The sequence below is a fragment of the Galeopterus variegatus genome, unplaced genomic scaffold, assembly GCF_000696425.1.
Source record: "Galeopterus variegatus unplaced genomic scaffold, G_variegatus-3.0.2 Scaffold1775, whole genome shotgun sequence".
Lineage (NCBI taxonomy): Eukaryota > Metazoa > Chordata > Mammalia > Dermoptera > Cynocephalidae > Galeopterus > Galeopterus variegatus.
The window spans coordinates 145,636-162,296 of record NW_007727886.1 but is presented as its reverse complement, the minus strand read 5'-3'; the positions used below and the strand labels follow the sequence as shown (position 1 = coordinate 162,296).

General features: G+C 41.0%; 1 protein-coding gene across 1 annotated transcript in view; it reads left to right on the top strand.

The window, feature by feature from the left end:
* Positions 1-275: 275 nt before the first annotated feature.
* FUCA2 (fucosidase, alpha-L- 2, plasma) overlaps positions 276-16,661 on the top strand; it is an 18,171-nt gene continuing 1,785 nt past the window's right edge. Inside the window, exons 1-6 of the mRNA XM_008578864.1 lie at positions 276-536; positions 4,227-4,414; positions 7,157-7,496; positions 8,818-9,028; positions 9,260-9,450; positions 15,782-15,890. Coding sequence (XP_008577086.1) covers positions 280-536; positions 4,227-4,414; positions 7,157-7,496; positions 8,818-9,028; positions 9,260-9,450; positions 15,782-15,890 — 1,296 coding nt within the window. The 5' untranslated portion in view covers positions 276-279. The remainder of the gene's footprint in view (positions 537-4,226; positions 4,415-7,156; positions 7,497-8,817; positions 9,029-9,259; positions 9,451-15,781; positions 15,891-16,661) is intronic.

Sequence of the window (16,661 nt, the reverse complement as noted above, 5' to 3'; positions counted from 1 at the left end):
CATTCTTTTCCCCTCACAGCCCATGTACTGGGAGTTTTAGCTCAGCAGCCGCAGGGCCGGCTTTGGGGTAATAGTGGCCTCCTTGGTTAGGCAAGTGAGCCAGGCCGTCCTCCAGGAGCCATTCGCTCCAAGGGCCGGGCACAGCCGCCACGCCTGCTCCGGAGGGGGAGGCTGGTCTTTCTCCTCGGACAGCGTGATCAGGTGACAGTGGCGGGGCATACATAGCCGGAGACGCGGAAGGACGCACTCGGGCGGCCGCGGAGCGTGTGGAGGGCGGACATGGGCGCCCGGGAGCTGCCCGGGCCCGCGCGCCTGGTGCCGCCGCTGCTGCCGCTGCTCCGGCTGCTGCTCCCGCTGCTCCCGCCGCTGCTCTCGCTGCTGCCGTCCTGCCCCGCCAGCCGCGCCGCGCCCTTCGACCCCACCTGGGACTCCCTGGACGCCCGGCCGCTGCCCGCGTGGTTCGACCGGGCCAAGTTCGGCATCTTCATCCACTGGGGCGTGTTTTCCGTGCCCGGCTTCGGTAGCGAATGGTTCTGGTGAGTGCGCCTCCCTCCGTCTGCTCTGACCCTGCTCCGGTTGGCCCGCCGGGGCCACCAGCCGCGACCCAGCCCACCTCGTTTGCCGCCTTGTGCTGCCCCTTGGTCAGCTTCCTCCCGCCGTTTTAACCGCGTTTTGCATTTCCGGGTGTTGATTGTGTAGTTCTTTGTGTGAGTGCTTCGTGCTGCACGAGCACGGGATTTGTCTTCTGCGAGAGTTTTCGGACACACTGTATGTGGATCTGGCTTCTCAGCGGCTTGATAGTTGCGCATATCAAGTCGCAGTTATGACACCGTATGTAGAGAGATGAATCAACTTGTGCAGATGACATGAGCAATCACTGAGACTCAGGGTCCCATCGTGGCTCTGTATGGTTGAAACATAAAGTCATGGGTATGTGAAACGGCTGTTCATTTGGACGCGCGTGGGCTCTTTAATGTTAAAACATTCCTATGTGTGACTCTAGGAACTTTTAAGAAAGATTCTAGAATGGTACCCTGAGAAAATCCCTCAAATTATTATAGACTACCATATGAAAGGTGCTGCACCAAGATTGCTCTTTAGATTCTATCAAAAGAACTATGTAAAAATGTGCATGGCATCTCTTGAACCGTTTCACACACCTTTCCTGATTAAATGTTTCAAGAATTAAGTTTTTCATCTTCAACATAGAAATGTTATCAAATAAGTATATGTGTGTATATACACGTGTATAGTATATATTCCTAGCTAAAATAAGGAAATAGCTGAACTAGGGGTATTTAGTTAAACCTTTATACTCTACAAGTATATTTCAAAAAGTTCATTGAAAAATAGGATTAAAAGATAATACGAATCTTTACATGAATTTTTAAAAGCACCCTCATATATATTATATAGTAAACATCTAAATTAATATATAATGTATATAGTAGACGAAATACAGTACTAGCTATATATTGTTATTAGTCAAACGTATTTACTTCAGCAACATGTTAAAAATCTTTGTTTTGAGCTGTAAGGCATTTTGTGTTTATTTTTCAGATGTTTCAGATTAGCAAGATACATAAATTAACAGATTTTCTTTCCCCTAAGTTGTATTATATTTTATGTTATCATTTTATGCCAGAGGAGGATTTGACATTTATTAAATGAGACTAGTGTTCTGCCAAAATAAAACAGCTATTTTGAGTCATTTTATTTTTTGCTATTGTCAACTTCGTTTTCTACAAATGAACACATGGTTGTTTGTTTTGACATAGAGCAATAGAGATGCTTCTCATACTAAACAAAATAGAGAATATTTCTGGTGGTATGGAAGTACATTAACCCTGCGGAAGATTCTTTAATTATTTATGGTTTTCTTTTGCAGGCTTTCTAAACTTCTGCCCCCCACTCCCAATTTGACTCTTGGGTAGTCGACTGTAGAGATGAGTATATCTGACTATTAATGGCAATTCAAAACCAAGTATAAATGATGGACACTTTTCTGCAAGTGTCTCTTTTCATTTCTCTTAGTATGAAATTTGAGAATTGACTCTAGACTATAGTAGAGAAAGCAGGTTCAAATTAGACTATGCTAGGAGAAATTGGAGCTCAACTGTCTGTCTGTCCCAGTTTCTCTCTCTTTTTTTATTTTTGTGTTTTTTCGTGTCCGGCAACAGATCGCAACCCTCAGTGTCGCGGCATACTGGACCGGACCGGCAACGGGATCGCAACCCTCAGTGTCGTGCCCGCACCTCGCTCAGCCAGTGAGCGGGAACCGGTCTGTATGTGGGATCCGAACCCTCGGCGGGAGCGCCGCCGCGCTCCCATGCGGCGCACTGTAGCAGTGCGCCACCGGGCCAGCCCCCCAGTTTCTCTTTTGCAGTTCAATTTCAAAGGTAAAAATGCATCATGGATCAGTTAGGATACTTTCACTTCAAGGTATAGAAAGCCCAGATAAAAAGTGTAATAATAGGGGCTTATTATCTCACATAAGAAGAAGCTTGGGGGTACAGTCAGCCCTCCTCAGTATCTGCAGAATCCATATCCTCGGATTTAACCAACAGGGATTGAAAATACAGTCATCCCTTGTTATCTGGAGGGGATCAGTCCAGGACCCCTGAGGCTACCAAAATCCACAGATGCTCATGTCCTTCCTATAAAATGGGGTAGTATTTGCATATAACCTATGCACACCCTCCATATACCTTACATCATCTCTAGATTACTTATAATATCTGATGCAGTGCCTACATACCACTTTATTTGTGTGGATTCAACATAGTATGGGTGTATGGCAAATTCAAGTTTTGCTTTTTGGAATTTTGTGGAATTTTTTTGTTCCAAATATTTTTGATCAGCAATTGGTTGAATCCGTGGATGTAGAACCCATGGATATGGAGGGCTGACTGTCAGGGGGAAAAAAAACCAAAACAAAAATAACAATGCAACAATAAAAAATTATACATATAAACAATACAGTATAACAACTGTTTACACAGCAGTTACATTGCATTATGTATTATTAGTAATCTAGAGATTATTTAAAGTATACAGGAGGATGTACAGAGGTGATATGCAAATACTACCCTATTTTATGTAAGGGATTTGAGCGTGTGTGGATTTTGGTATCTGAGGCGTATTCTGGAAGCAATCCCCCAAGGATACCTAGGGATGAGGGATGACTGTAGTTGGCTCATTGATGAAGTGAAAGACCTAGGCTCTTTTTGTCATCTTCAACCTGTGGGCTTGACCTTTCATGGTCATATGACAGCAGCCAGGCATCATAATTTCATACAACCTTGCCCAAAGGCTGGTTTCTCTTTTCCTTGAGAAAGAAACCATTCCCAGAATGCTCCTGAGTGGGCTTCCCCTCAAGTTCCGCTGGCCCGCATGGGCCTCACATCCATGCCCACGCCGCAATAGAAGCTGGGAAAGTGTTTGTGACCTTTGGGCAGGCAAACACCAGTGCCTGCCACGTCATGTCCTTCAATGACGTCTTCTCAGCAGGAAGAGCCTGCTGATCATCTTTGGGGATGCAGTGCGGATTATGGATTTGCTCATCCTGTGGAAATTTTCTTAGGAAAGGAGTGGTAATGGGAAAAGTAGATGGGTCAGAAGTGAGCTTGCATCTTTTTCATGCTGTGTTTATATAAAACGTTTTAGATATAGTTTTCCTTGTGAAGCTTTACTTAAGCGGTTAAGGTTCCCTATATCATTGCTTAGAATGAATGCACATAACAAATAATCCTTGGAAGCTGAGTCAATTTATTAAAATAACGTCATCTTCTTAATTTTACTCCTGCCTCCCTTTCTGTGCCCCGCCCCAAAACATGTTCTCTGCTAGTGAATATAATGGGTGCATGATATATTTTAGGCATGTTGTCTTCCGTTTTGAAGCTCTCGTCAGTTATGTACATGTGTAAAGACACATACTACATGTTGTGATTTAAAAGTGAAGAATTAGAAGAGAATGGGTGGCTGCCTTGCCTAGAATGCTTTAGGTTATAAACTGAGTGGATTTCACAGGGGGACAGATGGAAAGTGAGTGGGGAGTTTTGGCTCACATAAGCTTTCTTTAAAGCCAAGTCAAACTAATGGAGAAATGAAAAAGAGAATCTGGGTAATATTTGAGTAAGGGGGAAATAGTAAAGGGAGCTGGGGCTATTATTTTAGATGTTTATGTATGTGCTGTTTATGTGCTATTTCCTTTTTCCTCCCTTTAGGTGGTATTGGCAAAAGCAAAAGATTCCGAAGTATGTGGACTTTATGAAAAATAATTACCCTCCTGATTTCAAATATGAAGATTTTGCACCACTATTTAAAGCAAATTTTTTTAATGCCGACAAGTGGGCAGAGCTTTTTCAGGCCTCTGGTGCCAAATACGTTGTCTTAACTTCTAAACATCATGAAGGTAAGTAAGTACAGCAAATGCTAACCAAGGTAATGAAATACAAAGTCAGTTTTTTTGGAAGAAGAGACTAAAGCACAATCATCCATGTGAAATCAGTTTTCTTTTAGGAGCAACAAGTGGCAACTGACATTTGTTTATAATACATTCCACCCAAATTGAGAGGAATTAGGGATACAGAAAGATCATACCTTCCACATAACAGGAAAGATGGCCACATTTTGATATATGTTTATTCGACAATATTTCCAAGATTTAATTAAAGCTATTTGAAGTGGGCTATGGGTTGCAGGTCAAAGTTTGTAATTGGAGTTGTGGTCTTCCCTTTCCTTTCTCTATAATGCATTCTGCCAAGGCACCGTGGGGGTTATGCTGCTGTAGTCTTGTGTCATTACCTGGCTGCACTTTTGGCAAACTCATAGATGGCTAAATGATGCAAATCATGGATGAATTGCTAGTGATGAAAGGGACACAGATCACTCAGAAGAAAAGGATTATGGAACTGTAATGGTAGCCAGAAATATCAGAGGTGGTAGAAGAACACCTAAAAGGAAACACAGTGGTCCTGCATTAATAGGATAGATTCCTCCCCTTACCACTCCTGTATTTGTAAGACCAAGGAAGCATCAGCACATTGTTATTGTCCTACTCACATGTTAACTCATTAGTTTTCTTTGCATGACCTTCTTTGCCTTGGTATAAGAAATTTTACCTCATTGTTTTCTTCCAAGGTGGGAGGGGAGTAAGAGGGAGAACCAAAACCCCAAATCTAGAATTATCTTAGATCGTTTTTCCCTTTGGCCACATTCTGGTAGCTTCATGATTTTCTCCTAAAGATGTTTCTCCTGCTTAGATGGATATTTATAAAGTGATTTGAAAACATGTTGATTTCCTGACGTCTAGGAACTTCCCACGCTGTATGGCAAAGTATTATGTCTTGAGTTTATTTAAAAAAAACAAAAATAAAAAAAACCTCCTAATCAAACTGTGAGGGCAGATGATATAAATTTTCTAGGACCCATGTTGTCGGGTGTTTTCATTGCTTATGGAAAATGCACTGCTGGACTCAGGAGGGAAGTTCACTGTGAGCTTTTAGTGGTAATACTGAACTGAAGACCCATGTGGTTTTAGCACTGCCTGACATTAGGGCCTGTCAAGTTGAAAAATTTGAGTAAGACCTTAAATATCAACGCTGCCTTGAAACTTACCACAAACGTCTTTGGAATAAGTGTGAGCTGTTTAAAAAACTTCTTAAAAGGGATCTAAAGAGTGAGTCAATCTTACATTTGTTCTAATTTACAAGAGTAAAGTGTTTCACCAAAAGTGTCTTATGAGGGCCGGCCCGGTGGCGCACCGCTTGGGAGTGCGGTGGTGCTCCCGCCAAGGGTTCGGATCCCACATACAGACCGGTTCCCGCTCACTGGCTGAGCGAGGTGTGGGGGCGACACTGAGGGTTGCGATCCCGTTGCCGGACACGAAAATAGACAAAAAAAAAGGAAAAAAAAAAAAAAGGAAAAAAAAAAAAAAGTGTCTTATGAGGGCCGGCCCGGTGGCGCACCGCTTGGGAGTGCGGTGGTGCTCCCGCCAAGGGTGCGGATCCCACATACAGCCCGGTTCCCGCTCACTGGCTGAGCGAGGTGTGGGGGCGACACTGAGGGTTGCGATCCCGTTGCCGGACACGAAAAAAGACAAAAAAAAAGGAAAAAAAAAAAAAAGTGTCTTATGAATGTCTATTCTCAAAGATTCTTTTAGATTTTAGTGGAACAATAACAATGTACTTATGTCTCTAGGCACTAACTAAAATTTTTGAGGCTTTTATATTGTTTCCTAAGTATTTTAGTTTATATATGTCATATAACATTTTTATACAGAACCATCAGCAATCTAAATGCAAATTCTTTTTAAAATATAAATTATTTCAAAGTGCTTGTGTAATGGTATACATTATTTTACTTACCCATTTAGTCGGTAGATTATTCACTTTGGGATAATTTAAAGGCAACATTCAAGCTTATGATTTACATTAGTGGGTTTTTTCAAATAGTGGGTTAAATGAATAACAAATTACAGATAGTGGGTATAATTTAAAGTACAGAACTACTGGGAAATAGTGGTTTTTTCTCCCCTGCTTAAACGAATAATCAAGCTAAAGGAGAATTACTACACATGGATCACCAGTGTTCTAAGAATCACACTATAACAAAATAGAAAATCCTAAAACCAAGCAATATACCTTAATCTTTGGTTTAGAAGACAAATAAGAATCTTGCAGGAGTGCATCTCAGGATCATCATCATAAATAGTAGTAGTTATTGCTTAGCATGGTAGATGTGGAAGATGTTCCCATCTTAGCTGTGATCTGCTATTGTTGGTTATTGTGTGCTGTCCCCTGTGCTAGCAGATGGCTGGGGATATAGCCGGGAACACTGCAGACACAATGCAATCCCTCAAGGACCTTAACATCGAAGATGGGAAATATTGGAGATAGATCAGACTGTACAGACCTTACGGTGCACCCTGAAATTTGCTTTTAAAAGCCTTGGTTCTGTTTAAATTCTCATTTGTTTCTCTTACAAAAGCAGAATATAGACTATGAAAAAATTGCTGTAAAACAGTTGTTTGTAGCAGCAGTTATTTATATATCACATGTACAAGTACTATCTGATTTGTTTTGGCATTCGTACGGGTGGAAATTTACCCAAATAAAATGGATATGCTTACAAGGATTTGTAATATAATTTTCAGGCTTTACCTTGTGGGGTTCAAAGTATTCGTGGAACTGGAATGCTGTAGATGAAGGGCCAAAGAGGGACCTTGTCAAGGAACTTGAGGTAGCCATTAGGAACAGAACCGACTTGCGTTTTGGACTCTACTATTCCCTTTTTGAATGGTTTCACCCACTCTTCCTTGAAGACCAGTTGAGCTCATTCCATAAGCAAAAGTTTTCAAGTTCTAAGATGCTGCCTGAGCTCTACGAGTTAGTGAACAAGTATCAGCCCGAGGTACTGTGGGCGGATGGAGATGGAGGGGCTCCAGATGACTACTGGAACAGCACCGGCTTCTTAGCCTGGCTGTATAATGAAAGGTAGGTATGCCATTAGACTGCTGTAGTTACTCTGAATGTTCCTACTATGTTTACAACATTTTAATTCCCTCGCTTCTTGAAGTATATCCTTTTAGGCTCATTGGTGCTTTGGGGGTAGGAAGTTGTAAATAATGCTTATTAGATATATCAACATTTACTCAAAGTAATCAAGAGTAAACAAATCAGGAGTCAGATACAACTCAGTAGTTTGATTTTGAAATCAAACTAAAAATCACAGGATCAAGAGTTTTGGAGGTGTTCATTTGGTGGGTCCCCCTTTTCATTTCCTACTCTAGTCTTTCATGGCCCCTGTTCTGGGACAACTGTGTTTATTTGTCACTGTTTCTGATTATGCGCTTTTTAATTCCCCTAATTGATTCTTTTTATCCTCTCACCTGTTGATAATCTTTGCTACCCAGTCAGTGTCAGTCTTGTCTGTCTCCTCTTCGCCCTCATCATCAGCATGCTCACTTCTTCCTGTTCTTTTCTATTGCTTCCAAGCACATTTAGGGCTGCCCCATTAGAACAGGGTGTTCTGATCGTGCTCCTTCATTAGGCTTGAGCGATATGGGCCACATTTACATTTCAACCAGAAAGCACTTGATGTCGTGCTATGAAGTCAAGCATTGTTCTTCTTGTGCTTCCTGAGCCCACAGAGGCACAAATACTAGTATCCTGGAGAACCTGTGATTCTTAAATCAGCAGTGTCTCCAGGTTCTCCTTCCAAGGGGAAAGACTGGGAACCATTCTCTTCAATTTGTGAATCAAAACTGTCCCCTTTAGGTGGAGTGGAGTCCCCTCTGACTGTGCCACCTGCTATGATAAGTCATGTTGTGGGGATATTTCACATGATGGTAACAGCTGATTTTTTCTGAGATTTTTTAACATTAGGCACAACTGTAAGAGAAAGAAAGAAAGGCTGGAATAGATGTATGAGCTTATTTAGTCACTAGAGAGGAAAGTGTTTTGAGTATAAATTCAGTTTTGGCTATCATCCACAACCTGGTGGGGGGAGCTCCAACTAATAGTATAATACTCTTATAAGTGCTATATGTTCTGGGCACTGGGTTGTTTCACATAAATTATTTTTGTTCTAATAATATATCTTGAAAATCATTACTCAGAGGAGTAAGGTAAGTTGCTGTAGATCTGGGAGCAGGGAAGTGACACAGCTAGGACTCCAATCAACCCAGATCTATTTGATTTCAAAATCATGGGCTTTCTTCAGGAGCGGATTTCAGTTAGATCTCTTTCACTGACAATTCCTTTTGTTTAAAAACTTACACTTTTTGCTTTAAAAAAATTGTACTTTTCATTTCAGCCCGGTTCGGGACACAGTAGTCACTAATGATCGCTGGGCAGATGGCAGCATCTGTAAGCACGGTGGCTACTACACCTGCAGTGATCGTTACAACCCAGGACATCTTTTGCCACATAAATGGGAAAACTGCATGACGATAGACAAGTTTTCCTGGGGCTATAGGAAGGAGGCTAGAATCTGTGACTATCTTACAATCAACGAATTGGTGAAGGTACAGTAAGATGTCTAGTGGCTGTTATTATAATCTTAAGAGTGAGGTTGTATGAGAATTATTTCTTATAATTTGTATAGCTTGATGGTCTATAATACCCTAGGTATTACTCTATTTGCTATATTTGTTTTTCTACGTAGAAGTTATATATACACGCATAAATATAACATATTAATATATTTGAGATAGAATTATTTTATCTAAGAACTATATTTATTCTTAATTTTTTAGCAACTTGTAGAAACAGTTTCATGTGGAGGAAATCTTTTGATGAATATTGGGCCCACACCAGATGGCACCATTTCTGCAATTTATGAGGAGCGATTAAGGCAAATGGGAACCTGGCTAAAAGTCAATGGAGAAGCCATTTATGAAACTAACACCTGGCGGTCCCAGAATGACACTGTCACCCCAGATGTATGGTAAGTCATTCTTGATACCAAGTGCTATTTGATAGAAGAAGGCATTTAAAGTTTCTTGGAGATATAAAGTGAAGAATAGGATAAAAAGATAAATCAGATCAATGCCTAACTACACAAAGTACTTTCCAAACTTTATTTACTCTAATATAAAGCGAAGGAAGGGGAAGAAATTAACATGGTTTTGAACACTTATTGTTTAACAAATTGAGCTTAAATCATTGCTGGATATCTCCTAATGCTGGACAAATTTTAGCTGAAAGTAGTCAGCTCTTAAAAACTTGTGAGCCAGTCAGACAAATGAAAAATGCTGAGTGGTTAATGTAAAACAGAGACTATTGTTTAGTCAGTTCAGTAAATTCTAACTTTTGCAGATGTTTCATCCCATCAAATTCACAAGCAAGAGGTCCCAAGGGCAGAGAAAATGTTAGATTAAAAATCAGCCAAAGGGGCCGGCCCGGTGGCGCAGTGCTACAGTGTGCCGCTTGGGAGCGCGGCGGCGCTCCTGCCGAGGGTTCGGATCCCACGTACAGACCGGTTCCCGCTCACTGGCTGAGCGAGGTGTGGGCGCAACACCGAGGGTTGCGATCCCGTTGCCGGTCCTGGTCCGGTACGGGCGTGACACTGAGGGTTGCGATTCGTTGCCGGACACGAAAAAAGAAAAAAAAAAAAAAAAAAAAAATCAGCCAAAATAGAGAGGATTCTGGGAAGATGGTGAAGTAGGAAGCACAAAGAATCTGTCTCCCCACCTTGACGACAGTTGTGCTGGTAGAATTTGTCTGATGGACAATCATCACAAGAAAAGGTACTCAGCATCACTATTCATTAGAGAAGTGCAAATGAAAATTACAATGAGGTGTTACCTCTCATCTATTTGCATGGGTATTAGAAAACAACAACAAAAAAAAGAAAACAACAAGTCTAGTGAGGATGTGGAGAGATTAGAATCCTTGTGCACTGTTGGTGGGAATATAAAATGGTAGAGCTGCTGTGGAAAATAGTATGTAGGTTCCGCAAAAAATTAAAAACAGAATTACCACATGATCTAGCAATTCCACTTCTGGGTATATATCCAAAAGAATGAAAGCAGGGTATCAAAGAGATATTTGTATACCCATGTTCATAGCAGCATTATTCACAGTAGCTAAAATGTTAAGCAACCCAAGTGTCCATTGGCAGAGGAATGGATAAGTGAAATGTGGTACATACATAGAGTGGCATATTATTCAGCATTGAAAAAGAAGGAAATTCTGAAATATGCTACAATATGGATGAACTTTTAGGACATTGTGCTAAGTAAAATAAGCCAGTCACAAAAGAAAGTATATGATTCCACTTATATGAGGTACTTAGAGCCATCAAAATCACAGAGAGAGAAAGTAGAGTGGTGGTTTCCAGGGTTGGGGGTAGGGAGGAATGGGGAGTTATTTTTTTAATGGATACAGAGTTTCAGTTTTACAAGATGAAGAGAGTTATGGAGGTGGATGGTGGTGATGGATGCATAACATCTTAAATGTATTTAATACCACTGAACTGTATCCTTTTGAAGATGGTAAATTTTACGTTATATGTATTTTATACCCCCATGAAAGAATTAGAAAAAAATCAGCCCCAAATAACAACATTATTTTAATTGATTACAAAACAAGGATGGCCAGTAAGCTCAAGTGGTTTGTGCACTGTGTTACAACACCAAGGTCAAGGGTTTGGATCCCCTTAGCAGCCAGCCACTAAAACAAAACAAAACAAAACAAAATTTGTTACTTGTTCATACTATTCTTATAAATGTACAGCTAAAATCTCTTTAAAATCAATGATCTTAACTTGCTAATTTTTCTTTTAACCAGTATCTTTTATGTGTGTGTGTGTGTGTGTGTGGCTGGCTGGTATGGGGATCCAAACCCTTAACTTTGGTGTTATCAGCACCACACTATACCCAATTGAGCTAACCAACCAGCCCTTAACTAGGATATTCTTTAAAAGCCTTGCCTCAAGCTTCTCTCTGAGCTTGGGAAGGTTCTGTGTGCCAGTGAGTACTTGAATTCAGACTCTGCATATATGATGGCTTTTGATGTGGGGTCTAACACATATAAATAAGGGTAGTATTAGAGAAGTTCTAAAAAGTCACCTTGTGTCACCACCTAAGTGAGTACTGCTTGATCAAATATAAATCAAAAGATTAGATTAAATGTTCTTCAGTCCTGGGCCGGCCCGGTGGCGCACTGCTATAGTGCGCCGCTTGGGAAGCGTGGTGGCACTCCCGCCGAGGGTTCGGATCCCACATACAGACCAGTTCCCGCTCACTGGCTGAGCGAGGCGCGGGAGCAACACCGAGGGTTGTGATCCCGTTGCTGGTCCTAGTCCGGTGTGGGGGTGACACTGAGGGTTGCGATCCGTTGCTGGACATGGAAAAAGAAAAAAAAAAAAAAAAAAAAATGTTCTTCAGTCTAACTTGACTTAGGACTTAAAACATTGTCAACTCATTGAAGAAAGTAAAGTCAGGCAATCTAGACAGAAACAAATGATTCGTATTTTAGAATTGAGTTTTAGAATGTTAGGTCAGGGAGAAGCCATAATGAGAATTCAATACCGATCTCTCATGTTACAGAGGATAGTTTAAATCTGGTTTTGGAATTTCTGTACTTTATTTGAACATGAGATTAGCTGATCTGAGACTTCAATCATTAACCAGTATTCTATTTAGTGTTTATTTCAATAAATAAAGATAAAATCCAAAATATTTAACGTGGCTCTTAAAGCCATGTGTCTGGCTTCCACTAACTTCCCTGCCCCCAAGTGGCCCTGCTGTCCCTTCTTACTCTAGGAGCACTTTTCCGCCCCAGGGTCATGGTGCATGCCTTCTCTCCTCCTGCAGTCACCTACAGACTCCCAGGTGAATCCTTAAGGTCTTTTGTGAATTTAGCACTGGCTCACTGTCCTTGTCCCCAGAACTACTCTTAACATAATTCTTTGTGATTTTAGTACCGATATTCACAGTTCTTCTAATTTGATGAACCGCCTCTCTTCTAGGGACCCTGTCCCCTCTGCCTTTCCTACCCCTTCCTTTGGTTATACCTTACCTAGGCCTTGCACTACCAATAACTGCTCCTCTTCCATGGTTTTAATATGAAGCATTCTACTGTCCTGCTACCACCTCTTACATTTCAGCTCAGTCCACATAGCACTTTGGCTTCCAGAGGGTTCTATAATCTAATGATCATACCATCCTTAATCCTATCGCCTTTTCTCTGTCCCTCAGCTCTCTCATGTCTTCTCTTCTGTATCTGGGTCAGATTCTGTGGCCCATCACTGTAGCTGATCCATTGCACATAGCGTCAAGTCCTTAGCCCTCTCTCCCTCTGTCACACTCACTTGACAGAACATCAACTTTGATTAAATTCAGGTCTTGCCCCCGGACAGCTAAATGTGGCTAGAAACACACACACACACACACACACACGTCAAATTATCTCACATTTGGCTTTAAGGCCAACCCTTGTGTCCTGGATCCCATCCCAAATCATCCACTCAAGGATTGGTAGAGCAATGATCCCCTTTTGTGCTTTATCTTCAATTTTTCCCTTTTTAATTATTTATTTTGTATAGACTTTATTTTTTAGCAGTTTTTGGTTTACAGAAAAATTGAGCAGAAAGCAGATAGTGCAGATAGCTCTCATACCGCCCCCCACCCCCCGAGTTTCCCCTTTTATTAACCTCTTAATCTTAGTGTGGTACATTGGTTACAATTATGAACCAATATTGACCTATTATTATTAACTCAGTTTTACATTGTTTCCCTCTTTGTGTTGCACAGTTCTATGGGTTTTGTCAAATGCATAATGTGTGTTCCCTATTACAGTATCGTACAGAATGGTTCCACTGCCCTTTGTAAGTAGGGTTATTTCTCTCATCTTAAAAAGGTACTCTTTTGACCCTACTTATATTTCTAGCTACCATCCTATGTTTTTCCTTTCCTTTATAGTAAGACATCTTGAAAGAATCGTTTTTACCCATTCTCTCTGATTTCTTGCTCTGGATTTTCTTTTGAACCCACTCTGGTCAGGTTTCTGCCCCCACACTCCACAAACTTGCTGTCACCGAGGCCCACAGTAATCTCTCCCTTGCTAAATCTAGTGAGTAGTTCCCAGTTCTCATTTTCTGAACTTGTTGGCAGCGTTTGCCTCAGTTGATGGCCGTCTCTCCTGGTTTTCATCATACCTGTTGGCTGCTCCTTCTTAGTCTTTGCTGATTCCACCTCATTTTCCCAACCTCTAGATCTTGCAGTGCCCTGAAACTTAGTCCTTAGACATCTATTCTCTATTTATCTTAGTTCCCCAGGTGACCTCATCCATTTTCATGCCTTTAAATGCCATATCGATGTACTTCCCATGTACATTTCCAGTGCAGACCTCTTTCTGAACTCCAGCCTTATATATTTAACTTCCTACTCAAGCATCTTAAACCTGTTATGTCCAAAACTGAGATCCTGATTTTTAAAATTTTGCTACAAACTAGCTCCACCCATGGTTTTCCCTATCTCAGTAAATGTTAGTTTCATCCTTTCAGGTTAGGCCAAAAACCTTAGAGCCCTACACTCTCCTTTCTTTTACATCCCACAACCAGTCCATCAGCAGATATCATCATCTCTATCTTTGAAATATACCCAGAGTCTGACCACTTCTCATCCTCTCTGTGGCACCCCTCACCTTTTGGTTTCCATTGTCTCTCCCCCTGGATTATTTCAGAAGCTTCTTGACTAGTCTCCATTTCCACCCCTGTCACACAAAGCAATCCATCCTCCAGAAAGCAATCAGAATAAACTTTTAAATAATGTCAGGTTATGCTACTCCTGTGCTCAAATTTTTCCAGTGGCTTCCCATCTCAGAGAAAAAGCAAGGTCTTAGAAAGGCTTACAAGGTTCTATAAAATCTGGCTCTTTGCTGTCCCTCTGATCTTGTCTGCTATACCTCTCTCCTTTGCTCCCTCCTTCGGCCACTCTGCTGTCCTTGCTATTGTGTCAGCAAGCCAAGCATCCTCTTGGACTGTGGCTCCTGCACTGGCTGCCATGCCTCGAGGGCTCCTTCTCCAGACGCTGACATGGCTCTCCCTTGTTCTTCAGGTCTCAATGCCGCCTCTAGAGAGGTCTTCCTTGACTATTCTTTTTTTTTTTTTTGTCTTTTTCCGTGTCCGGCAACGGATCGCAACCCTCAGTGTTGCCGACGTACCGGACCGGGGACCGGCAACGGGATCGCAACCCTCGGTGTTGCTCCCGCGCCTCGCTCAGCCAGTGAGCAGGAACCGGTCTGTATGTGGGATCCGAACCCTCGGGCGGGAGCGCCGCCGCGCTTCCCAAGCGGCGCACTATCCAGTGCGCCACCGGGCCGGCCCTTCCTTGACTATTCTACTTCTAATAACACCCCAGACCCCTCCTTTCCAGCCTAGCATGCCCAGTCCTTCTTACCTGGCTTCAGCTTTTCCATAGCACTTAGTCATCATCTGACGTATATTAATTTGTTCATTCCAGTTTCTCCCACTAGGATGTGAGCTCCATGAGGACAGGGACTTTGTTCAGTGCTATATCTCTACCTCTGAAACAGTGACGAGCATTTTAAGATTTCAATAAATACTCTTAATTGAATGAATAATCAATTCTGTTTTCTTCATCTAGAGCATATCCCTCTTACCTTTTCCTTTCATTTTCATCCATCCCTTAAGTCTGAGATTAAATGCCATATTCATGGAGAGACTTCTATCTGATGGTTTAATCTAAAGAGATCCTTTTGTTGTAATCTCTCAATTTCCCTTCCTTTCATAGTGCTTATCAAAACTCATACTTTTATATTATCTGTGTGATTATTTAGTGTCTGCTTTGCCTACTCTAGTCAAAGCTCTGCAAGTATTATATGCGTTTTGTTTTCTATTGGATCCCTAACATAAAGCACAGTACTAGGCACAGCGTTGACACATGCATATTATTTGAATGAACAAATATAAACGTTTGAGTCAGTATGTGGAAAGCCATCTAGTAGCTCTTGCATCCTACCCCCTTAGTTCCCTCCACCCTTTTTTCAACTCCACAAGATCATCTGATGAAGAGGAGGAGTACTAGCCCAGGAAAATATTTTTCTTTCACAATCTTCCTTTTAGAATTGGAGGCGTGGGAGAGGGAGTTGCTTTTTATACCACCATGGAGTTATCTTTCCTTCCCTTCTATTAATGGAGACATTTACTAAATGAAAGTATCTCTGTAAAATAATTCCAGACCTGACCCATAAATAATTAGAACCATGGATGTTACCTGTTACTATGCTTTTTATTTTTTTCTTTTAATCAGGTACACATCCAAACCTAAAGAAAAATTGGTCTATGCCATTTTTCTTAAATGGCCCATATCAGGACAGTTATTTCTTGGCCAACCCAAAGCTACTCCGGGGGCAACAGAGGTAAGAAGGAATTTTATCTTTATTGTTCCTGTAAATTGCTGACTAGAATATCCTGATGAAAAAATAACTTGTTTTAACTTCAAGTTAGCCTTCTATATGTGTTCCTCTTATACCTCACAAGAGTAATTTTAAAATGAACTTCATCAGTGGCAAATGTTTGGCCAAAATCTTTGAAACTTTTTGTTTCAAACTTGACAGCTACCTCCATGCATATCAGTGTAAAATAGATATTGTTCTTTACAGTCATTCTGTGTTTTTCAAGTTCATGTCATGCATCTAAAATGATCCTTTTCATAAAACTGGAATTTAGATACTTCCCCTGACACCCCACCCCAGAACACATCTGAATAAAGTAAGATGTCATGACCCTTCCATTTTAAGTTTCTAAAAAATCTTGGAGAAAGTTAAAGATTAATCTGACTATTGTAACCACCAGGTCTGGTATTGAGTTTATATTGATATATTTTGAATTGTTGATATGGTTCTCCTTGTATCACCTTTCCACGTGTCACTTCTAACACTTGTGGTTGATCAGGCAGAAGGAAGATGGAGTTTAAATCTAATGTTTAATTACAGTTTGAGTATGCCTGAGTATGACACTGATTATCCTAATTTTATCTATGTTCTCTTTGTCACCAATTAATATCACTATTTAAAAGTTCATGAATTTTGTTTTTGTAAGAGGGGTCTTCAAAAAGTTTGTGGAAAGATTCATACTATCTTTCTTTTTTTTTTTTTTTTTTTTTTTTTTTTTTTTTTTTTTTTTCTTTT